Source organism: Schistocerca serialis, chromosome 3, assembly GCF_023864345.2.
Source record: "Schistocerca serialis cubense isolate TAMUIC-IGC-003099 chromosome 3, iqSchSeri2.2, whole genome shotgun sequence".
Taxonomy (NCBI): Eukaryota; Metazoa; Arthropoda; class Insecta; order Orthoptera; family Acrididae; genus Schistocerca; species Schistocerca serialis.
This window is the reverse complement of record NC_064640.1, coordinates 20,434,164-20,459,673: the sequence shown is the minus strand read 5'-3', so window position 1 is coordinate 20,459,673 and position 25,510 is coordinate 20,434,164. Positions and strand designations below refer to the sequence as shown.

Genomic DNA, 25,510 nt, shown 5'->3' with positions numbered 1-25,510 from the left:
TCCACGAAGTAAAAGAGACTGGACTGCATAACCACGTTCCTGTTTCCTTGATAGTCTCATAATTCACAGAAGCTCTGGGTTGATGTTAGGTAATTACGCGTCTCAATTTTGTTAAAATGCCATCAGAATCTTGCGTTGTATCTAGATCTATACGGCAATAGTCGTGTACATGAGGTTGCTGCAATATTCCAGGTAGTTGGTCCATGAGAACATTCATTTTAACGTCAGTAAGTTCCACTTTATATGGCATGGCCACTGGATTTTAAAGTGCTTCCTTGCCGATTTTGCCCAGCATTGCTTTTGCTGTCACACTGTAGCTAAAGAGAAGGAGAAATGATATTTTTGCATTCATAGTGTCTCACAGAAATAAACTTGGAGAATTTACGAGGTAAATAACTGTTAAATGCAAATTTCCTTCTTTAAATATGCAAACTAACGCTCATATGATCATAAGTTTTAACCGCCATAATATTGTCACAAAACAGTTCTGTAATGCACGTATGTACATTTACATCCTTCTTCTAAGGAACATGCTACCAATGCCAGTAAAAAGATTGTCCAAGTTCTCTAATAATAATCACAAACCAAGTTTCACAGCTGGACTCGTCATCAATCAAAGAAGTTGTGGGATGTTAAGCACTTTAGAGCAGGAGAAGTTGACGCTTTGAACTACCGCAGAGTTGAAGTTTCCCATGATATAGTCAACCAGAAATTACTTTCGCTCACTGCAAGAATGTGGCTGCCCCCTCCCCATAGTGTCACCCCGTTATGCAACCTACTGTGTAATAAATGTACAGTGTCACATGTCTCATAATGCGACTATTGCGTATGGGTACTTAGAGCGGTATCTACTTAACAGTACTGTATTGTACTAGCCCATCTGGCTACCATTGCACCTGATACTACCACATCATAGTATCCCATGTACAAGGATGTTATCCACTCCAGTCTGTTTAACTCTGTGGAAGACTGATGGTTGGGTTGAACTTTACCGCAACATTTTGGCCTGCATTGATGCGGCTAGGAACTGTGAATGAATGACTGACTTGTGAAAGCTATGACGTTGCAATTATTAACAGCCCCATGTCAGCACTGTCGGTATCTTTGTCGTGCAGAACTCTTACAGCCATGTCGTCATAGGCCTGTATTCTGCCCTATAGGTCTTACAGCAGCCTACTCCACTGATTTCGACACACGACTTACTGATTTCGACACAAAATTGACAGTTTAAGACATAAAATTCAATGACTTCGACAGAAAACTGACTGATTTCGACTCAAAATCGACCGATTTCTGCATCTAAAACAATGGTTTCGTACATCAGCTTGACGTGGCTGTATTTTTATTACGAAGTTCAAACTACACAAAAACCGCACCCGTCTCACTGCCCAGATGTAACCGAAAACGTCAGAGAAAACTTCAATTTCGTAGAATGAATGTTCCTAAGCATTCTGCTATCATTTCAAGTATAAATTAACCATTGACAGTCAACTAAGTACGTATGTACATAGTAGAACAGTTCAAAATGGGAGCAAACCCAGTGAATTACAGTCACTGTACAGAAACCTTAAAAAAGCAGTTACTACTGCATAATAGGTGTAATAGCATAACAGTATAACTTTTGTCTCACCCTTATCCTGTCAAGGATTCCCTCTTAAACTCTAAGGCGTCCCTGCAGGTTTTTCTTCATACTGTTTATTACACATCTTTTCCAACAGCCTATGCCTATTTTTCTTAGAATTTCAAACATCTGTTTGGCACTCCATTGGAAATCCTAAAAGAATCTGTTATACGAACCGATTTTGACACGTTACAGCAAAACTGTAACAAATTGTACACAATTCATAGACATGTTAGAGCAAAATTGTAACAAACTGCCCCTACATTGCCATATCATAGATAAACTGGAGCAAAATCCTGCATACGTCACCATGGTTAAAGCAAAATTGTAACAAACTGCGCCATACATCAACGTACGCTTTCTACATTCACTGACCCGCTGTTTTCATTGTCACCACTCTAGACACACACTAAGCCCAGCTATCAACATGTAAGTACTAAGAGAATCACGAATGATCGAACACCAGTTACTAAACAAGTCTCGACAAAGACACTGGAATCTAATTACATCCTCTATTGATGTTAGAGGCTGTCAACGATAAAGCTAAGGGCCAATGTTATTAGGGAGACAATGCCGACGTCACCCCACTCTGCATTGTTGCCAAATTTATTCAAGATGGTGAATCCCAGATGGTAGCAATAGATGTCGTAACGTTTCAGTGACGTCATGGCAGGAATTTCAAATTTTGGCGGGAAAATAGGTCAGCTGGGTACCTCCACTAACCTAGCCTAACCCCTATCCTCCCCCCTCCCCAATCTGGAAATTGATGGGAGAAGCATTCAGTCTGTGCTGGGCTGCTAGATAGGAAGGATGTAAGCTTTTATTTTGTATGCATTGTTCCTTCTACTATACAAAGTAAAGTGTTTCTCATGTCCAGAGAACCAGTAAAAGTCTCTTACACCTGTCTTTCACCATCTAGATGCACGCAACACGTACCACAATCGATGTTCTCTCAACAGAATAAAGATGGTAAATATGTAGAAACAGTCAACCAGACAATTTATATGGGAGGGAATAATTTTCCAGCGCAAAAACACGCCCATATTGATTTTTTTCAGATTTCCTTGGATCACGAACGCTGCCTAACACATACTGAGTATTAGTTCGCTATTCAGCCACCTAGTTGGCGACACGATTAGGTCAGTTACATTTCTGTACACCATCCGTCCTCTAGTTTGGACGGCTCCCGCCATAAATCGGAAATGTCAATCGTTCCTCGGAATAAAACGTGTAATTACAGAGCAAATTATTTAAATATTCTTGCCTCATCTGCAAAGCTCTCTCACTCTATTTGTGCAGTGGTACATTTAGTTCCTGCGACACCTTCAAGTTATGTATGTGACAGTATTCCGCACATTGCTTGAACACCAGCTATAATAACTCCCAAAGCAGTTCGTGTTCAACGACGAAGGGTATCCGCGTGTCGAGGATGGGAAGGAGGAAGGCTGCGCGTATTTCCAACGCGACAGGGAGTGCTTAGCGCGCAGCCCTGCAGCTGCGGGGTGGTGGTGCCGTGTGCACGGCGCGCTCAGTTTCCGAGCCCATTGGAAGAAGCCGCGCGTTGCAGTGGATGAACGTCTTACCTCTTGCAGATCTGAAGACTGACTGGACTTTTATCGAATGATCTACAGTTACAGCACGCGCATTTACCTGCATGAGATGCGAAGTGTAACTTAGCCTCATAACTTAGCCCCATCCTGCTGCATCTTCATTATTTGATGAAGTGTATTCGACTTCACCAAATATCATTGCTATCGAAACACTCCTCAGATGCATAATTACAGCTAATATACCTGTTAAACTCCTCTTTCTCCAGCACAGATATCTAATCCATTGAACATGGTAGACAATTACGTCCGTCCTCCCTGTCCAGCAGCTAGGCACAAACTGAGTCCTTTTCTCGCCCTTTTTCCCCAGACCGCCATCTTGGATTACGTCATGGGGGAAAGGGAGACGGACAGGGTCGACAGCGCCCTCTGGTGGCTGTGTTGCAAACTAGGTCAGTTGAACTCCAGACCTCATGGTGAACACACTGGATGAAGCTACAGTCTGTGACAACCCTAATTGTATAAATAAACAATGCTTACAAAAGAAAGACCTACGTCCATCCTATCCAGCAGTGGCGGCTCGTGACCAAAGAAGATGGTGGTGCACTTTGCTCACGAAGGAAAACATCAACAAAAGACAGAAAATCAGTACACTGCTCATGTTTTTATAAAGCCTGATATAAACAGACCGCTCGCTTGTCACTCCTGCATCTACTCATAATAAAACCAAAAGGTGTACGCAGAAAAAAGTATTACTTTTGCAGAATAAAAGGAATTAAAATCAACTGCAGCCCTATGTACTCGAAAAGTGGTAGGCATGCCTTACTAACCTTTTCAGCAGGTTGATGTTAACGCCGTTCGATTTTATCTCTGAATTTGGATGTGGTGGTGATCACTTGTACAGGGACTCTATTCTTCTATCCTTCATATTTGCAAATCTTTCAGTCACTCTTTGATTTAAGTCTGCAATTCCTAAAACGAGGTCTCGTTCAGTAGAGAGCATCGCGAGTGCTGATAGTCTTTCTTTGTCCATAGTATTCCACAAGAAGGTTTTGATGCGTTTCAGCGAAGAAAAACAACGTTCTGCTTCTGATGTGATCATTGGAATTGGAATTATCGCTTTCAGGAGCTCCACAGATTCGCTCAGTGTATCACAAAGATTATTGTCCGTTATGTAATCCAGGAAGCTCAAAGCTCCACGCATGCTTTTGAACCCTCTCTTCCATAAATAACAGAGATTTCTGTTCGAAGTTTCTTTATTCCAAAAAAGAATAGTATTCATAGCAGCTCTGAAAGAAGTTTCTGGAAAACTGGAAGAGTAAGTAGCGAATTTCTCTGGTAGAAAGAGAGAGGCTGCAACTAGGTGTCCTGTGAACTTGAATCTTTCTTTTGCCTCGTAACTTATGACATCACATACTTCCTTTGTCTCCGGCAGTAGATTACACATCGCTGCTCCATCTTCAGTTCTCCCTCTTTTATGGTACTCATGCAAACCTGTTGAATTTTCACTCACTCCTTCCCTAATGTTCGCAATTTCACTCTCAAAAGCTGTCAGCTGATTTTGTGCGTAAGTTGGGTCAATATACCTTTTTTGTATCTGCTTACACAAAATATCCACATGGATCATGATTTTATGAAAAATTGAAAGCTAAAAAATGAGCTTTTCATCCTTCAAAATTGTTACTAGGCCGCAGGCTTGCAGGATCGTGTTCTCGTTAGACAGTTTTTCCCCCTGGCTCATATTATTCATGCACGTGATAATATCTTCCCTATATTCGAAAACGGTATTGACGCTCCTTGACTGAAAATTCCAACGAGTAGGCACTGAACGTGGCAGTCGTTTTCGTACTATTTCGTCGAGAACTGCTGTTCTTTGAGGAGATGCTGAAAAGAGGTTGCAAAGTCCCTGAAGTTTAGCGAAGAATATTCGCACATTTTTATTAATGGAAGCGGCTTTAAGCATAATGAGATTCAACTGGTGGGCATAACAATGACTGTATGAAGCATTGGGAAACTGTTCCTTAACAAGAGCCTGTACCCCACGTGACGAACCACTCATGACTGCTGAACCATCATATGTTTGTGCTATTAGTTTATGTGGACAATTCCCCAATGATTATTTATCTGTTCGATGATGGACATTGCCAAAGACTGGGCATGATGCTTTTCTGGTGCTATGAAGTCCCAAAATCTTTCAACTGGTTTTCCATTAATGATGTACCTATATACTATAACCATCTGGAAAACACAGGCTACGTCACTGCTTTTGTCAGCTATTACGGACAAAAACTCAGCCCCCTTAATTTCCTTTTTAATTTCCTCTTGGCGGACTTGGAGCATGCACTGGAGGACTTAATTCTGGATGGTTTTTGAGGTTCCTTTGAAAACTGTAGCTTTCTCTAAATGCGATTTTAATACGGAGTCTAATTCTGCACTAAAATTAATCAAGGAACGAAAAACACCAGGATTGGAAGATGATTCAGTCTCATCATGTCCTCTAAGGGCAAGTTCCGATGCACCACAGAAATTAATAATTACATTCAGTATGTACCTATTATCGGTAACTTTTTGCTTGTGTAATGCCACGGACCTTCTGTACCCACTGTCTAATTGGGTAGCTATATTTACATTGCTTAGACTTGCCATATTAAAAACATTATTTACATGGACTGAAGAAAGTTCGTGTTTTCTAATTTTGTCATGGAGGTGTTGAATGTCACTGACCCCGTGTTTAGACCACAAAAGACCTCCTCCAAATAATAAACAAAGAAAACAAATAACGCATTTTTCATGTCACAACCACACAGCCATTCATGTTTGTTGTACAATTCAGAGTTAAATTTCCTACTGAATTGGCGACTTTTAGTTTTAACGGTCTGCGACATTGTTAAAGCAGGAGTCGGCCTACCTAGCCTCTTGATTTCTAACTTTTCTTCAAACTTCCGTGAACTGAAGGGTTCAGAGAGCAATGGAATTACCTGAGTCATTTTTCACATATTCACTTGTCACATGAGCCTCAAAATTCACTGTAGCACACGCTAAAATAGCTAACACAATGTACAGGAAATAGTTCGCTCGCAGCTACACTTGAACTGGTAAGGTGGGGCGAGAATCCTGCTTTGTTCGAAGATCCGATAGTTCCGTTTCCCTTTGGAAGAGTTTGGGCCCTCTTCCTGCGGCTGGCAGGGGGGCCTGGGTGAGGTGTTTATACACACAAGGCCCGCATACGAGTACAGTGTTGCCAAGCTTTGCCCCCTCACCCCCTCTGAGACATCCAAGTCCGCGTTTGCAGCCACAGTGCAACCTGCTGTCGCTGTCGGCACATTCCGTCCAACTCCACTGCATTCAGCGTTGGGAGCCCAGGCATTTCAAAAGAGATAAACGGCATGCTACTTCTCCACTAGTATAGAATGCTCAGAAGGCAAACACAGTTGAACAAAATTATTCCTTGAGGGTAGTGCAAACCTATACAGGAGCCGCCCCTGCTATCCAGCAGCCTAGCACAGACAGTCCTTTTCCCGCCAATTTCTGGATGTGGGGAGGGGAGCAATGCATATGAAATAGAGAGTTACATCCATCCTATCTGGCAGCCCAGCACAAAGTGAGTGCTTTTCCCACCAGTTTCCAGATGGGGAAGGAGGGAGGGGAAAGGGGGGCATTAGGTTAGTGGAGTTAGTCCAATTGACCTATTTTCCCGCCAAAATTTGAACTTCCTGCCATGACACCACTGTGATGTTGCGACATATATGACCGCCATCTTGGATTCACCATCTTCAATTAATTTGGCAATAATGCAGACTGGGGTGATGTCGGCATTGTCACCCTACTAATGTGAACCACGTCATTTCTCTGTCATGCTTTCAAGTATCTTGGACAGAAAGCAGCATGGCAGTGGATGGTGGTGGCAGGAGGTGGATGGAGGCATGGCAGCTAACCAGAGGCTGGATTCCAGGGTCATACTCTCAAGCAGCAGTCACTGGTTCATGGCCTGGTTGAGGCAATGTCATAGATGTGGCAACGATTGGCCCAGGTTCTGTGTCATCAGCCAGCCCAGATGTGATAAACAATGTTGAGCCATGCATGTGGGCTCGAGTCCACATTCTCAGTGCTGACAGAAATGGAAGAGCCTTGTTCTGAGGTCATGTTAAAACATCTGGAGTGGGGGCAATGTCCGTTGCGTGGCTTAATTGGTAAGTTCGTTCCAAGAACAGTCATGTGACAGCCCCACCTACTGGTGTGAAGAAGTGTTGACTGAGGAAGTAGTGGGGATTCCTCTTCTGCTCCAAGTTATGTTATAACTTTCCAGAGGGATCAGTGGAGTTTAATGTGCTTGTTACATCAATAGCATTAGATATAAAGCGCTAGCTCACACTAACAATGGTATAAATGTGTGATGACCTATACTTTGATCTCGATAGCATATTAATTAGCCACACCTTCACACGCCTCAACTGCCTCTGAAGTCATGTGACTAGGGTGCAAAGTAATGTTTGCCTGTAAGCATCTGGCAGATTTTGAATGTCACTGCCTTCCTAGTCCAGACAGTGTGTAACAGATTTCGTACTTGCTGCTCAAAGGAAATATTTCGCTAAAAGAGGAAGAAACCATGCTACATTTGTTGAGGCAGTAAAGTTTCCATCATTTTATATTTACATGAAAGTAGATGTAAAAGCTATTGTCTGAAACGTCACATTTTTTTATTTTTCATTCTTTTTTGAGAACATTCATTGTAAAAACACTACCAAGCAGCTATATCACTGCATTCTTTTCCAAGTTTTACCTGTGTCATAGCTAGTTTACACGCTTAGATAAAATATAAAGACGAGAAACATTCGAGGCGTCTTAATGGGCACAGATGTCTGCATAGGTAATAAAACTGCGGTGCGTATACCGAGAGATCGCTAGCCTGAGTGGCGGAACTTTCTGGGACAGGTCATGTGAGCTGGCTCACATTTACGGTGCTCATCCATATGAGCCAATGGTCCATCATGCCTTTCATCCGCCAGAAGGGGCTGGATTGCTGTGCCTAGCACTGCTGACAGTTTTTCTCCTTAAAATTCGGTGCACAACTAGGCTATTGACCACTTCTCTTGTACCATATCGTTATTATACGTCATATGAATTTGTCACGCTTTTGATGGTTGCAATTCGTCTGATCACTCTCTATTAACGTTTTAGCTCTCAAATGCAGAGGATACGTGTTGGATACAAGTGTTTTGATGGAGCTGGTGGCTGGCTATGAACAAGACCTGCTAGTTCTTGTTTAATAGCTACTCTCCCCACAGCTTTCACACATTAGTTTTTTGTGGTGAATTTTAAGAACGTAGTACGTGGACATTTCAGCTCCAGAGACATATCACAAGTTCTCCCCAGACCCCGAGTGCGCATCTGACTTTTTTTTTTAATTTCCGCCAGGACAACTGAAATTGTTTAAATAACGGTTGGTGGCAGTGGTAGGAAATAAGTGGCAGCCATTACACGACTGACGCCATTTTAAACTTATGATAATTTTGAATTCTCCCCATTTTAAACTTAACACAGGTGTCCATCTCGAATTTTTTAAATTTCCTGTTATGTTTCAGAACATGCTCCTTGCATTTTCAGATTTCCCCACCACTTTTAACTTAGGAGACATGGGTTGTGACACTATAGGAGTGGTGGTGGTGGTGACTGCAGCACCATGATAAACCAAGTACTAGTGGTGTAACTTGGATTTTGATTTTCCTGCAATTTTTAATTTAGGATAAATGGCTTCTTCGATTCTAAACCTGGGACTCGACGCTCACAGTCTACAGGGCTGCAGGCGAGTTGCAGTCAGCTACCGGAGTGTGAAGTCCATCTCCGGTCTGAGCGGCAATTTGTTTAGATTCTGTCCCGTTGGCAGTGGGATTAAGTTTTGAATCACATTCCATTCTAAGCTGGGATATACCGCCATTTTGAACTGATTTTTTTTAATTTTCCCACCATTTTAAAGTGTTAAAGGATCAGAGGGCATCCTTTGTCGATGCCTATACAGTCTGCAACGTTGGTGTATTAGCACAAGCAAGCTGTTACATCACAGGGGTGGGGAAAACCTAGGATTCTTAATTTCCCGTCATTTTATACGTAGGGCTATTGGCCTACTTCTGTGGTCTTTGATTGTGACTTTAGGGCGCGCGGGTGGGGGCAGTGGAGGGGGGGGGGGAGGAATGAGAGGGGAAGAAATCTGGCAACGCCACGTGACATCGTCGGTACAGTTTGCAACATAGTTGTTGGCTGTGCTATGAAAATAGCTCAGATATCAGATATTGTAGCGCAGGTTGCTTATCTATCATGGTCATGTACCTGAACTCTTCTTCCAGCATTATTTCCCGCTCAGTCTGATATTATTTCTCCTCCCACACTGCTCAGAAACCTCTCCTTCCGAATTAGCTGACATTTTCAAAACCAAGTAGGAATCTAACAACCCCAGCACGTTTCAAAAACGGTAGAATTGTTACATGTGAGCGAATATCACTTGTGGAAGAGAAAATCCGGCTATCAGAACCAGCAATAAGCGATACTGGAAAATCTGTGTATGAAGAAGAGTATTTTGGATTGCCATGTAAGCCACACGTGTGTGTTAAGTGCTTGTACAGTGTTGTGTTTGTGTTATTATGGATGAAGGGAAGGGAGAGGATTAAACCCCTGTGTGGCACAGTATCTACTCCTCTCAAATAGCACCAAGGATAGCACTGAGCTGAAGGCAGATCGCCAACATTCGTGTGACATATCCTCATCCATGAATATGTTTGGAATTTAATCTAAGGTATGAGGGCACAGTTTATCACGAACTGTAAGCCATCATCTCTTCTCCCTTTACCGACCAAATACTAGCTATCGTAATTACAGATTCCATCAGTGGGCGACATATCACACGAGTGGGAGAAATAGGTAACCGTTGTTCGAGCAACGTGTTGAATAATCACACTCATTCCCCTATTGTAAAACAGCTGCGGAGGAGTGGCACCGTGTCGCGCTGATTCGGAGTCGAAGCTGAGTGTCACCAGAGAGAGGAAGGAATCCGGGTCTCGCAAAGCGTTTGCTCCTGGTGAAGCACCCTGGGAAAAGGAAGGAAGGAAAATTAGAATTGAACACCCTGTCAATGATGAGGTGAATTTCACAAGGAGACCACACGGCAATCGAATTTTTGTAGTTTTTTATATTTATGGTACGTGAAGTTCAGAACTCAAATACCACTCACACCAAGTATGTCGATGCAGCTCTCAAAAATTCTCCAGAAAATGGACTTCAAAGGTTTCCGAGCGTCTCTAATACCGTTAATTAAGGTCAGGTTTCCGGCAGGCAGTGTGGTTGTGTGGCAGAATGCTATCTCCTACGTGAGCGGCCTGAGTTCAGTTCCCAGGTGAGGTAGATTTTCAAGCAAAGGTGTGTTTCCTACAATCATTCCCATGAAGAGTAAAATACATGAATTTGAAAAGACTTAATTTTGTGGCGTTTTTTTAATAATGTTTATTAATCTTTTAATAAAAATTGATAATGAAGAAATTATATTTGCAATGAAACTTGGATTTTTGTAAGTGGTATCTAATTAGAAATAAGGCGACGTGCATTTTCCATACAAAGATATTTAAATATGTTTTAATTAGTATATATTTCATGACTTTTATATTTAAAGGACATAAGAATTCAAACTGAATCGAAAAAAATCTACATCTACTTCTACATCTCTGCAAATCACATTTAAGTGCCCCGCAGAGGGTCCATCGAACCACCTTCACAATTCCCTATTGTTCCAATCTCGTATAGCGCGGAAAGAACGAACACCTATATCTTTCCGTACGAGCTCTGATTTCCCTTATTTTATCATGGCGATCGTTTCTCCCTATGTAGGTCGGAGTCAACAAAATATTTTCGCATCCGGAGGAGAAAGTTGGTGACTGGAATTTCGTGAGGAGATTCCGCCGCAACGAAAAACGCCTTTCTTTTAATGATGTCCACCCCAAATTCTGTATCATTTGACTGACACTCTCTCCGCTATTTCGCGATACTAGGAAACGTGCTGCCCTTTCTTTGAACGTTTTCGATGTACTCCGTCAACCCTATCTGGTAAGGATCCCACACCGCGCAGCAGTATTCTAAAAGAGAACGGGCAAGCGTAGTGTAGGCAGTCCCCTTAGATCTGTTACATTTTCCAACTGTCCTGCAGTCTTTGGTTAACCTTCCCCACAACATTTTCTATGTGGTCCTTCCAATTTAAGTTGTTCGTAATTGTAATTCCTAGGTATTTAGATCAATTTATGGCTTTTAGATTAGACTTATTTATCGTGTAACCGAAGTTTAACGAGTTCCTTTTAGCACTCATGTGGATGACCTCACACTTTTCGTTATTGAAGGTCAAATCACAATTTTCGCTCCATCTTTTCTGAATCGTTTTGCAATTTTTTTTAATCATCTGATGACTTTATAAGTAGATAAACCACAGCGTCATCTGCAGACAACCTAAGAGGGTTGCTCATATAGTCTGCCAAATCGTTTATATAGATACGGTACAGCATAGGGCCTATCTATATCTACATCTACATCATACTCCACAAGCCACCTAATGGTGTGGGGCGGAGGGTACCAAAAGCCTTCCGGCAAACCAAAAATACGGAATCAATTTGAAATCCCTTGTCAACAGCACTCAACACTTAACGCGAGTAAAGAGCTAGTTGTGTTTCACAAGAACGATGTTTCCTAAATCCATGTTGACTGTGTGTCAATAGACCGTTTTCTTCAAGGTAATTTATAATGTTCGAAAACAATATATGTTCCACAATCCTGCTGCATATCGACGTTAATGATATGGGCCTGTAATTTAGTGGATTACTCCTGACGCCTTTCTTGAATGTTGGTGTGACCTGTGCAACATTCCAGGCTTTGGGTACGGATCTTTCATCGAGCGAACGGTTGTATATGATTGTTAAGTATGGAACTACTGCATCAGCAGACTCTGAAAGACCTAATTGGTATACAGTCTGGCCCAGAAGAGTTGCGTTTATTAAGTGATTTGAGTTGCTTCACTACTCCGAGGATATTTACTTCTACGTTACTCACGTTGGCAGCTGTTCTTGATTTGAATTCTGGAATATTTACTTCGTCTTCTTTTATTAAGGCATTTGGAAGGCTGTGTTTAGTAACTCTGCTTTGGCAACACTGTCTCTATGGCTATCACGCAGAGAATGCATTGATTGTGTCTTGTCGCTAGCGTACTTCACATACGACCAGAATCTCTTTGGATTTTCTGTCAGGTTTCGAGACAAAGTTTCGTTGTGGAAACTATTTCAAGCGTCTCGCATTGAAGTCCGCGCTAATTTTCAGGCTTCTGTAAAAGATCAAAAATCTTGGGGATTTTGCGTCTGTTTAAATTTGGGACGTTTGTTTCCTTGTTTCTGCAACAATGTCCTGACCCGTTTTGTGTACCAAGGAGGATCAGCTCCATCGTTTGTTAATTTATTTAGTATAAATCTCTCAATTGCTGCCGATACTATTTCTTTGAATTCAAGCCACATCTGGTCTACACGTAAATTATTAATTTGGAATGGTGGGAGATTGTCTCTCAGGATGGCGTCAGGTGAATTTTTATCTGCTTTTTTGAATAAGTATATTTTTCATTTATTTTTGGAGGATTTGGGGGTTGCAATATTCAGTCTCGCTACGACAGCCCTGTGTTCACTAATCCCAGATCCGTTTGGATGCTCGTTATTAACTCAGGATTATTTGTTTCTAAGAGGTCAAGTATGTTTTCATAACCGCCGGCCGGAGTGGCCGAGCGGTTCTAGGCGCTACAGTCTGGAACCGCGCGACCGCTACGGTCGCAGGTTCGAATCCTGCCTCGGGCATGGATGTGTGTGATGTTCTTAGGTTAGTTAGGTTTAAGTAGTTCTAAGTTCTAGGGGACTGATGACCTCAGTAGTTAAGTCTCATAGTGCTCAGAGCCATTTGAACCATTTGTTTTCGCAACCGTTTACTATTCGCGTGGGCTCATGAACTAACTGCTCGAAATAATTTTCAGAGAATGCATTTAGCAGTTTCGGATGATGTTTTATGCGTATCTCCGGAATTAAAAATGTATTTTCGCCAACACATCGAGGGCAAATTAACGTCACCACCAACTATAATCGTATGAGTCGAGTACGTGTTGGAAATCAAACTCAAGATTTCTTTGAACCTTTCAGCAATTGTATCATCTGATTTGGGAGGTCGGTTATAGGATCCAAGTACTATTTTATTCTGGTTTCCAAAAATGACCTCTGCCCAGTCTAACTCACAGGAACTATCTACTTCAATTTCACGACGAGATAAATTACTTCTAACAGCAACAAACAAGCCACCGCCAACAGTGTTTAGCCTATCCTTTCGGAACACCGTTAGGTTCTTCGCAAAAATTTCGGCTGCGCTTGTCTCCGGCTTTAGCCAGATTTCAGTGCCTATAACGATTTGAGAAACAGTGTTTTCTATTAGCGCTTGGAGCTCTGGTACTTTCCCAACACAGCTACGACAGTTTACAACTGTTATACCAATGGTTCCTGTATCTACGCTCTTCCTGTGTTCGGCCTACACCGTTTGTGACTGAAGCCCTTTTTTTGTTTTCCCAGGACCCTCTAACCTAAAAAACCGCCCAGTCCACGCCACACAGCCTCTGCTACCCGTGTAGCCGCCTCCCGCGTCTAGTGGACTCCCGACCTTTTCGGCAGAACCCGAAACCCAACCACCCATTGGCGCAAGTCCAGGAATCTGCAACCTACACGGTTGCAGAAAGGTCTGAGTCTCTGACTCAGACCCTCCACTCGGCTCTGTACTAGAGGTTCGCAATCGGTTCTGTGGACTGTGCTGCAAATGGTGAGCTCTGCTTTCATCTCACAAGCAAGAATGGCAGCCTTTACCACTTCTGCTAACCGATCGAAGCCAGGGAGAATCTCTTCTGATCCAAAGTGACACACATCATTGGTACCGACGTGAGCTACCATCTGCATTTAGCTGCACCCTGTGCTCTTCATGGCATCTGGGAGGACCCGTTCCACATCTGGAATGACTCCACCCAGTATGCACACGGAGTGCACATTGGCTTTCTTACCCTTCTTGGCAGCCATGTTCCTAAGGGACCCTATTACACGCCTAACGTTGGAGCTCCAAACAATCAATAATTCCACCCTCTGCGACTGTCAGGGTCTTGCAGGCTGAGAGGTTTCCTCTGAAACAGGACAGGCGACAGCATCTGGCTCAGCGACAGTGTCAGCCACAGACAGCACCTGGAACCTGTTAGTCAGACAAACCGGGGAGGCCTTACGTGCGGCCCACTGGGAAGTCTTTCGCCGCCTGCTACGCCCCGAGGCGATTTCCCACTCGACCGCAGGTGAGGGGTCAACCTCAGTGCGAGCAGTAATTGTGCTGGCCACTGGTGAGGAACGATTGGAGGACTCGGACGTGCTGGACGTCCGTTGGATCCCCACGACCAGCCCACAACAGTTGTGCGCATTCACTGAAGGCTCAAGCTGTGTAACTGAAACCATCACAGCCTGAAGCTGAGAGCGAAGTGTCACCAACTCGGCTCGCATCCGCACACAATACTCACAGTCCGTATCCATACTAAAGACCTTGGAAAACTAAACTACCCAGATAAACGGCGCCGGCCGCGGTGGCCGTGCGGTTCTAGGCGCTCCAGTCCGGAGCCGCGTTGCTGCTACGGTCGTAGGATCGAATCCTGCCTCGGGCATGGGTGTGTGTGATGTCCTTAGGTTAGTTAGGTTTAAGTAGTTCTAAGTTCTAGGGGACTGATGACCACAGCAGTTGAGTCCCATAGTGCTCAGAGCCATTTGAACCATTTTGATAAACGGACTGTCGGCACGTGCTGAGGAATTCTATTGTAGACACTGACGAAAACGCAGGAACTGTGTCTAATAAATTAGATGTAAAAATAAATGTAAATGTCGTGTGACTAGGGCCTCCCATCGGGTAGACCGTTCACCTGGTGCAAGTCTTTCGATTTGACGCCACTTCGGCGACTTGCGCGTCGAATAAATTAGATTAATACATGGAGATTCAAAAAACTTACTACCGAAGCACTCAGGTGAAATTAAGTAATTCACCCCTGATTAGGAACTAGTCATATGTCACAAAATCGGTTTACCTTCCGACGCAAACGAAAACGCGAGAACTGTGGAAATTAGATATTAAATTAACACGCAGAAACTCAAGAAACTAAACTATTAAAGAACACAGATGATACTATAAAATTCGTTCCTGGTTAGGAACTCTTAAAAGTCATAAAACCGGTTATTTCCCTGTTCGTGTGTCTCTGTCTGGGCCAGTTGCTGCTGCCTGTGACAAAGTATAGTCGAACTAGCGATCGAGCGATTCCCAGTCTCGACCACTACTGATTATTTTTTATCTTTATGTATGTTACGTTTCACATAAATGCACGTGGAACATGGACCTTTGTTTAAAAATTTGCTTCGGTCAGGAACCAAACCCAGGCCGCCCACTTGGTAGGCGAGTACTTAAACAGAGAGCGAAGCCACCAGTCGGAAAAGCGACCTTACCTAAGAGTACTAAAGACAATCTGAAAATTTAAAGATTGGTGTTCTCGAGTATTTTTAGAGTTGTTTTGAATTACTTTGTGAAACTGTTATTTGAATTCTGAACTTCACGTATCATAAATATAAAAAATTACAAAAATTCGATTTCTGTGTGGTCTCCTTGTCACATTTGGGCAGCTAATCGGTCGTATCTTCTTTTTTTCAGAAGTCCAATGTATTACCACTGAAGATGGGGACACTTTTGTAGCAAATAAGCCACGTTTGTCCCTTTCCAGATTCCGTATCTTCACCATATGCCTTTTTTCGGCGTCGACGAGATTTTCATCTCTCATGCAACGTTTGCTGCCGCCGGACAATGCTACAGTTTTTTTTTTTTTTTTTCGTTTTATGTTATTTCTTTCGTTCGCCCTTCGCGGACGAAAGTGGAGAGCCCATCGTAAAAATTTTCTCTCTCCAACCTAAATAATTTTAAAAATAAAAATAGGTTTATTATAAGGATAAGGTATAGAGTGTTCCACGTACGACGCAAGTGCTGTGTCTGGGAACCAGTACTGGGAAACCAGGCTGTACTCTGCAGTCCCTTCCCCGGACCTCGGCAGGTGTCGTAAGGTCAGACAGTTTAGGAACAGCCTTGAGAACAAGTCCGAGATAATCCGTTCAACACTTCCAGATTGGTATTTGAGTAGTATCTGCTCACAGGAACAGTGCACAACCTCAATCAGGAATCTTACAAAGTAACAGTAGTGCGTCGACTGACCAATTCAGAGACTTTTTACTCTACGTCAGTACTGCAACTGGCTGCTCCAGTCTGTGCGTTATGAGGAGAACGACCCTGCAATTCTCCTTTTATCTGGTAATGCATAGCAGTTATCGTGATACATGAACTTGCTGAACAATCGATAATGGTGTTCTGAAAATGCTCATCGGTTCCATGAATGGCCTCTGCATGATGTGAAAACTACAGCGTGCTGTGCAGTTAGCGCAACATGAATTACTAGACCGATCTTTACCTATCAAACCATAACTTCTGAATGGCATGCGAACAATACGTTGCAAACTTTTTCATATAAGTGACAACTAACGAAAAGACCTACCGTTATTTAATGCGGAATAGTGTAAGAGTACCCAGTGCCATGCATCTATGACAATATTGAAAGGACAGTTCCATTCACCGAAAACATCTTTCCAGTCAGACACTGTGGTTCATCTACAAAGACCTCGTGGCCAATGGGACATTAAAGTCTAATCTTTCCTACTTCTGCTGACCCATTTCCCTAAATTACAAGTATACATATATATAGTTGAAGTCACGGCTGTATTCCTGCTAGCTTCTTACGAAACATGAGTATATTGCTCTACAGAAGAGTAAGTGACGTACAGACATCATCCACAACTAAGGACCATTATCTCACAGTAAACAGACATACTGGCGACTAGCATACGCTGCGTTATTGGTATCAATAAAAATATTCCGAAATCAGCATACACATTCAAGCAGGACCGTTTTCTGGCATAGCCTGATTACAAACTAGGCAGGTTATTGCCACGAACCACGTAGTATATGAAGACGAAGATCGAGGCTAATTCGATAGCCAAAAAACAACGGACGTTATGATTGCAACTAACGCGCACTCAAACTTTTATCAATTAAAAAAGCCTGAATCGTCATAAATAACAACAATACACACAACCAGACTAACAAATTAAAGCTGAGGTCCAGAAAAGCGAGGTAACAGTTTTATTCGAATATCAGCGTAACGAAGGCTTCAGCGGCGAGATACAAACTGCCCCTCCAACCACTGATCCACGTATGTATAATAGTGTACAGAACTTACGGGAAAGAATAACTTTTACTGCCAAGTAACATAGCTCGATGACACTTACACCATATATATGAAGGACAGCTACAAGATAATACAAAAGGTAATTGAAAGAAATACACAACAAAACGAACAGAAATGACACGTTTATTCAAAGACAAGAATTACACTGAAGTCACCGCGATTTACGACGGTCTTTTAGATGTTAAAAAAGCCGGGGCATAGTTCTTAATAGGGTGTGTGATCACCATAGACATCAGTGCATGCTCAGCATCGTGTTCCCACAAGTTTGGTAAGGGGCTCTAGCGGTAGGGCATCCCATTCCTCCACCAGTGCGGCTGACAGCTTTTGGATGGTCGTTGGTACGTGTGGATGAGCTGCAGTACTTCTCCCCAATGAATCCTATAGGAAGGGCTTATTTCAGTAGTGGTACAAGTCCAATTTTGTTCATATTGAGATACAGAGTCCTAAAGCTAAATGAGCGCTGAAAAATCTGCAGTTGAGATACCAGAAATATTCAAGCATATGGCTTCTTGCAAGAGATGAACCTTTCTTTCTCTTTGTTTGGCTCATTAATTTCAGAAGCATTATAGACAGAAAAGTGGAAGTAATGGACTTGTGCCACTATTGAAATAAGCCGTTCATATGTGCTCGGGGAACGGGCAGGCAACTCCATTCGCCAAATATTCTCTCGGGGAGCACGACGTGCGGGCTGAGGCTCGGCCTGTCTGCTTTGCTCGCGCGCCATTTCGTTTAGTATTGCGGTGCGGCATTTTTCGGTAGGCACAATTTTTTCGTGGAGTCAGCACTTTACTCTTCGCTATTTGTTCGTAGAGTAAAGGAAGTTCACAGGTCCAGCGGTTGTTTGCACAAAAAGATGCAGTCTAGCGATCTATTGTCACAAGCCTTTAAAAAAGAATGGGCTGACAGAAGTCTCAATATCGCATAATAGGCATACAGTCGTATAATAGCTGGGTTCCAAAAATTTACAATGGAATGACATTACAAAGCCATGCAGAAAGAATTTAAAGATTTAGTTGACGATGAAAGAGCAAAAAATTGCACTGATCGAAAGATGGGATGCATCGTGCTGTAAATCGAGAAGCACGTTGTGTCTAATTTGTAGGCATAGAATACTGCTGGAACGAATAAACTCTGGAAATTTTCCGAAGTCGCAAGCATTATTCCACTGTCAATTGCGACAGTTTACAATGGGTATGAACGAAGAGTATGGAGACTTCATATACTTCTCCAAAGTTCATTGTTTAAGTCGTGGGGCATGCCTGGAAAGAATTTTCGATTTAAAACTAGCTTTGCGGGAACTATGAAGGGACAAGGAGAGCAGATACGAAATTTAGAACATCCGGAATGGATTGCAGAGCTCGCATTTTAAGTGGTCTTGACAACACACTGGCCCTAGTAAGACACTGCAAGGCGAGAAACAATTTATTTCTGATTTGATGCGGATGAATTTAAAAATAGAATCGTATTGTGGAGGGGACAAATTCTGATAAAAACACCATTCATTTGCCTAAACTCACTGGCGTTAAGGAAAATGCGAGGTTTGAAGAATTCACTATGACCTTGAAAGAATTACAAGGATGGTATTCTAAACGTTTGGAGGACACTGTTAATCTTACATCTGTTTTGGAGTTGTGTAGAACTTTTGCAGTTTCACTTTACAGTAACCCTGTGAACATGCATATGGAACTGACTGATTGTAATTCCCATTTAAAAGACAAATTCTTTTACATTTAAACTACACAGGATGTCCATTTGCTTTTCTCAGGAAGAGTTTCCACGTGTCCATTATGAGGTTGCAAATGTGATAAAGTATTTCGATCAACATATGTACGGAAAGGTTGTTTTCGACTAAATAAGTCATGATTTCATTGCAACATGAGAGCAAAAACCTGCGAAATAGTCTGCATCTGTCAATATGCCGACAGTTTGTACCAGACAAAAGTTATGCTGTGCCTTCAGTGCGCAAAAAATAATTAAATAATACTGTGCGGCTGGTCCCGGCGGAGGTTCGAGTCCTCCCTCGGGCATGGGTGTGTGTGTTTGTCCTTAGGATAATTTAGGTTAAGTAGTGTGTAAGCTTAGGGACTGATGAACTTAGCAGTTAAGTCCCATAAGATTTCACACACGTTTTTTTCCTTTCTTTGTGATCTACGTTGTTGAGACATACGACATGAAATCAAGTCGCATGCAGTGCGACTGGATTGCCATCTAAATGTAGCGTTTTAGCAGTTTCCCGTGAGAAGTGTGCAGTAAGGCGAGAGAGCTATGGCACACGAGCAACAGCATAGCTCACGAGTTGAATTCTTGTCCCTCGCAGGTCCAAGAGCTGCTCCACATGCGCAGTTCGATGCAGTGGCACACTGCCATCCACAAAAATGCCGAATGCACCCCTGAAAAGATACTCATGGGAAGGAGTATCGTGTCACAATAACGGTAACCACTGAGTATTACATGTTGAAAGATCTGGAAGTCAGTACGCCCATGCAACATTAGCCGTTCCCACACCATAATACCTTAGCTACAAAAAACGATCATTTACATCTAAATTCACAAGCCATTCTATGGCACACGGCGCACATTACCAAATACCACTGCTAGCCACTTCCCTTCCTGTTCAACTCGCAAATAGACCGAGGGAGAAACGACTGTCTATAAGCCCCCGTGCCAGCCCTGACACCTGTCATCTTCGTGGTCCTTACACGAAATGTTCGTTGGAGGCAGTAGAATCGGTCTGCAGTCACCATAAAATGGCGCTTCTCTAAATTTTCTCAGAAGTGTTCCTCGAAAAGAACGTCGCCTTCCTTCCGGAGATTCCCATCTGAGTTCCCGAAGTGTGTCCGCAATACTTACGTGCTGATGAAACCCACCGATAACAAATCAAGCAGCACGCCTCTGAATTTCTTCGATGCCTTCCTGTAGTTCGACCTGGTGGGTATCCCGAACACTTGAGCAGTACTCAATTATGGGCCACACTAGCGCTCTATACGCCGTCGCCTTTATAGATGAAGTATGATTTTCAAAAACTCTCCCAATAAAACGAATTCAAGCATTCACGTTCCCTGCTACCAAGTTGACGTGCTTATTCTATTTCATATTTCTTTGCAACGTTACGCCTAGATATTTAATCGACACGACTGTGTGAAGCAACGCATTACTAACGCTATATTCGAATATTACAGCATTGTTTTTCCTACTCATCTGCATTAACTTACATTTTTCTTCATTTAGAGTAAGCTGCCATTCATCACACAACTAGAAGTTCTGTCTTATGTCATCTTGTATCTTCCTACAGTAACTCAACGGCGACACCATCCCGCCGTACAACATACCTCAACAGAAAACAGCCGTAAATTGCTGTCTTCGAGACACTCACATATCGAAGACGCTGAACCGTATGCTAGGGCTTCATGTTCGACAATGTTTCTGGATGCATTACGTGTTCTCCCCCGTCGCCATATGAGGGTACTTAATGTACCCAGGAACATTTGCGAACATGAGCAAACTTATTGAAGACTTCCGGTATCGACGTTCTCGTAACCAATCCCATTACGAATAGCACCTGCCTCTTAGGTTTTATACCTTGTTTTACAACTACATCTACATCTGCGTTTAAACCTATGCCTCCTTACGGTGTGTAGTGGAAGGTATCACCATTATTTTCCTCTTTTCCTGTCCCATTCAAGATGGTGTGTGGAAAGGGTGATTGTCTGTAAACCTTCGTATGAGCTGTAATTTCTCTGATTTTCTCGTCGTGATCATTTAGCGATATATATATATGAGGAAGTAATAGGTTGCCCGACTCTTCTAGAAACGTGTTCTCTTAATTTCTCTCTACATCTTTCTTGTTACTTTTGCCACTGGAGTTCGCTGAGCGTCGCAGTAATGCTCTCGCACTTAGTAAACGTTCCCATAACGACACGCGCTGCTCTTCATTGGATCTTCTTTATCTCCTTCTATTAATACGACATCGTACACGGTCCCAGACTGTTGAGCAGTACTCAAGAGTCCGTAAAACAAGTGTTTCGTAAGCCATTTCTTCCGTAGATCAATTACATTCCCTTAACATTTTTCCAGTTATCCCTATATGTCATATGATTTTGTTGCAATTATCTTTACGTGGTCATTCTGCTTTAGGTCGCTCCTGATAATTACTCTTAGGCATTTCACGGTTTATACTGCTCCCAGTGCTCGCTGGTTGAGCGCTCAGGATGTCTAACTTCCGGGCGGAGGTCCTGGAGAACTGGAACGGGGTGCACTAATCCTGTCGGCATCACAAGACCGTGAGGGCTGGAAGACGGAGTTGAGAGCAATGATCTTAGCAGAGGTATGGGAAGCGTCCATTGCCTGGCTTGCGGAGCATAGGTGTGCTGACAGTTGTATATCGCAAAGTAGTTTTGAATATTACAACTGCAATAATATAACTGAAAGAAGGGACAACCAGTTCAATTTATCTGTCAGCTGCACGTCTTCGACAGTTAAGTGAGAAATCTGTGGTTAACTTCCTGTGCATGATGTGAAGACAATACCTGCTCTGCCTGGAGATTATTGGTTGGTTAAAACACTCCACTGTTGCGAATAGATGACAGAGTACGACGCATCATCTTTAATACAAAATATTATAGAGGAAAGGAAACACGTTAACAATCACTGTTGGTAGTACTATTATTGGATACAAAAGACTAATATTAATTTTGGGGTGATGTATCTCAGTCATTTTAAAGCCATTGATTACCCATCTCCGCAGCCGAGGTCGCTATCGTAGACTTGTGCGGCAGCTCTCGGCGTTACTCAAATACTTGTTTTGTAAATAAAACCGCCTTTTCCTGCTGCCACTTACTTTACTTTTCCCAGACGTATTTCGCCTTTTTCTTGCTCTAAGGCATTATCAGTGGGATCTATAACGATACAGTTTTGTTATTTTTAGACTATCAAACAGTTCACAGCGCGATTTTTTATGTAAAAAAGTAATTACTTACGATTTGCTGTGATCTGCGTTTGCTCTCATTTGGTCTGGAGGTCGCACTACTTCTTTATTACAGACAGATAAGCACAATTTTGAGTTCCGTCCTTTTTCACACTGTTCACAATGTTTCTCCTTCTTTTTTGTGATGTACTATTGTTCTTTCGCCACTCAATACAACTATTTCTTCGGGTGTTCTCTTTTTTTGGTGTGTGAGTGTGTGTGTGTGTGTGTGTGTGTGTGTGTGTGTGTGTGTGTGCGTATGTTGGGGATGGGGGTTGGTAGTTTGAGTTGTAGGACACATGAATGTACTAGCTGTTAGCGAGTGGTTGAAAGCTTTGGTGAGAGCTGTTACTCAGTTTGTATCCTGATGCTGCAAGAAATTTTCACATTTGGATAGCAAGGGGAGAAGAAGTGATGTCGTGCAGTACCTAATGACAAAAATTTGCCCGATGGACGGGGTTAAATTTCGAGCCTTTCTGCGCCGATTCATGGAATAAGGTCATGTGACGCTGACGTGGTGACTCGTCCGTTGGATGGTCGAGGGTTTCACTGTATACCTACTTTCTCACCTATACTCATAGTCAACACAAACTCGGCACTAAAACTCTACATGCACTCGTCCAGTCAGCTACACGGAACACACATACACTTCAGCCACAACACTCATGTTCCTGAACGGGAGGTGGAGGAAAGTATTTCCAAACAATCTATTAAGGATACGGCAGCCACGAATGTTATTCAACTTTATTTTGCTTTGTGCCTTATCTCTATGATACAACCTCTGCAGCTTGCTTCACCATCGCCTTTTCCGTGGAAGTAAACCTATTCAGTTTCTATCCAAATGCTTAAGGCAGTTTTCTCAAAGTGCTCTTTGTCATTCTGAAAATATTAACCTTTTTCTTGTTGTGGTTATATATCTGATACCACCAGCCATTTTGAAGATGATCGCGGATGTACACAAGAGGGAATGCATTACCTGTTGCCGCGCGGGATTAGCCAAGCGGTCTAAGACGCTGCAGTCAAGGACTGCGCGGCTGGTCCCGGTGGAGGTTCTAGTCCTCCCTAGGGCATGTGTGTGTGTGTGTGTGTGTGTGTGTGTGTGTGTGTGTGTGTGTGTGTGTTTGTCCTTAGGATAATTTAGGTTAAGTAGTGTGTAAGCTTAGGGACTGATGACCTTAGCAGTTAAATCCCATAAGATTTCACACACATTTGAACATTTTTTTGAACATTACCTGTTGAGTCTTGAGATATGTGCTGTTTCTTTTTTCAGTACCTGGACTTCGACAACTTGCCGGACACGAACTTCTCGTGCGACGGAAAGGTGATCGGCGGCTACTACGCCGATGTGGAGACGGGATGCCAGATGTTCCACGTGTGCACCATCGGCCAAAAAGGTGACTTCCGGGGCTCTGCAACCACGGCTGCAATACCTCGCAAGCCGCTGGACGCTTATTACCATTTACTACTTACCCCAATTTTCTCCTTCATTCTACAATCGCAATGTAATATTATTCCAAGGAAGACTAGATTTTAACTTCCCGGGTGTCAAAAAGAAATGGAATATTAAAAGAAGTGATATCACACATCTAGATTACTGAGGCTGTACGCTATCACGGCTTCGTTGAAGTAATTCTGAAGAAGTTACGAATGAAACAACGCGCATTCTATATTCTCATAAATCTACGATAAATTTAACAGTACCGCAACGTTTAGCAATCAGAGTTGATTATACTGGTTTGTAACGATTCTCTTTGTAGCCTGTTCTGACAAGGAGGAGCATTTTCTTTGCAGGGACTTATCTTCAACGCTCTGATTGCAACATGGAGAAACTAAAATATCCACCTATGTTACGCGGCAAGCGTAAAGTAGAGTCGTGCCTCAAAATTGTTGGGTGATTTCCATAAATCACTTGAGATGATTACAGGGATTGTTATTTTAAAAGGCTTCGCCGTTACCCTTTCCCATCCTACTTCAGTTCAGCCAGAAATCTGTGTTGAAAATCACAAAGAGAGGTTTAGTTCAGTGCAGCTTTCCGTTTTCATTAAATCTGCCTGATGACCATAGGGAGGAAACGCTACACGGAGAAAAACCGAGCATGGTGACGCAATGGTTAACACACTAGATTTGCTGCATTTAAATCTCCGTTCAGTCAATCATGATTAGTATTATAGTGATTTCCTTAAAGCGTTTAAGGCAAGTGGCGGGGTGGTTTCCTTGAAAAATAGACCCCCGATTTAGTTGTATCTTATTGTTGAATAGGAGCATGTACGCCATCTCTAATGACTTCCAGCTCCTGGAATGTGAGCATGCGCTCCGCCACTAACGACTTCGTTGTCGATGGAACATTAAGCAATACTCTTCTTTTTGCTTAAAGATAAAATACAATATCTGCTATAAGAAGCGGATGTATTAGAAATATCATCTAACGTCACAAGGTAGGCCGTTACTCCAATGTCAGCTTTTATAGTTTGTTTCGAAGTATCAAAAATGTTAATGTTCTATTCATAGTGAGTGTAGTTAATAATATCTAGTCTAATGATTTTGATATCTCGGTATGAAATTAATTCATTAAGGCATCTGACTTATTTTAACCTGCGTTTATTACATTGGCCAGTTTTATTTTTGACGATGAACAAAAAACAGTAATAAGATTGTTATCGCAGGACTAGTGATCAATTTAGATCTGTACTATGTCTCTTAACGTGTCGTCTTTTCTTTAACAAAATCGTGAGCTTCTTGTGTATTGGACATTGGAAACAATTTCAGAAGGCTCCTGAAGTGAGGGCAAGTATAAAGATGAAGAACCTCCCAATTAACTGTCGAATTTCTTCGCAGAAAGAAGCTTAAGGCTTAGCTTCCCGCCGCCGACGAGGTCATGAGAGGCAAAGCACAAACTCATAATAGAGGAGTATGGAATGGCCGTGGCTTTTTCAGAGGAACCATTCTGGCATTCACACTAAGCTGTTTAAGAAAAC

The 25,510-nt window shown here is 42.6% G+C and overlaps 1 protein-coding gene across 1 annotated transcript in view; it reads left to right on the top strand.

The window, feature by feature from the left end:
- LOC126469684 (uncharacterized) overlaps positions 1 to 25,510 on the top strand; it is a 477,049-nt gene that overhangs the window by 374,993 nt on the left and 76,546 nt on the right. The window contains exon 4 of the mRNA XM_050096837.1: positions 23,806 to 23,929. Coding sequence (XP_049952794.1) covers positions 23,806 to 23,929 — 124 coding nt within the window. The remainder of the gene's footprint in view (positions 1 to 23,805; positions 23,930 to 25,510) is intronic.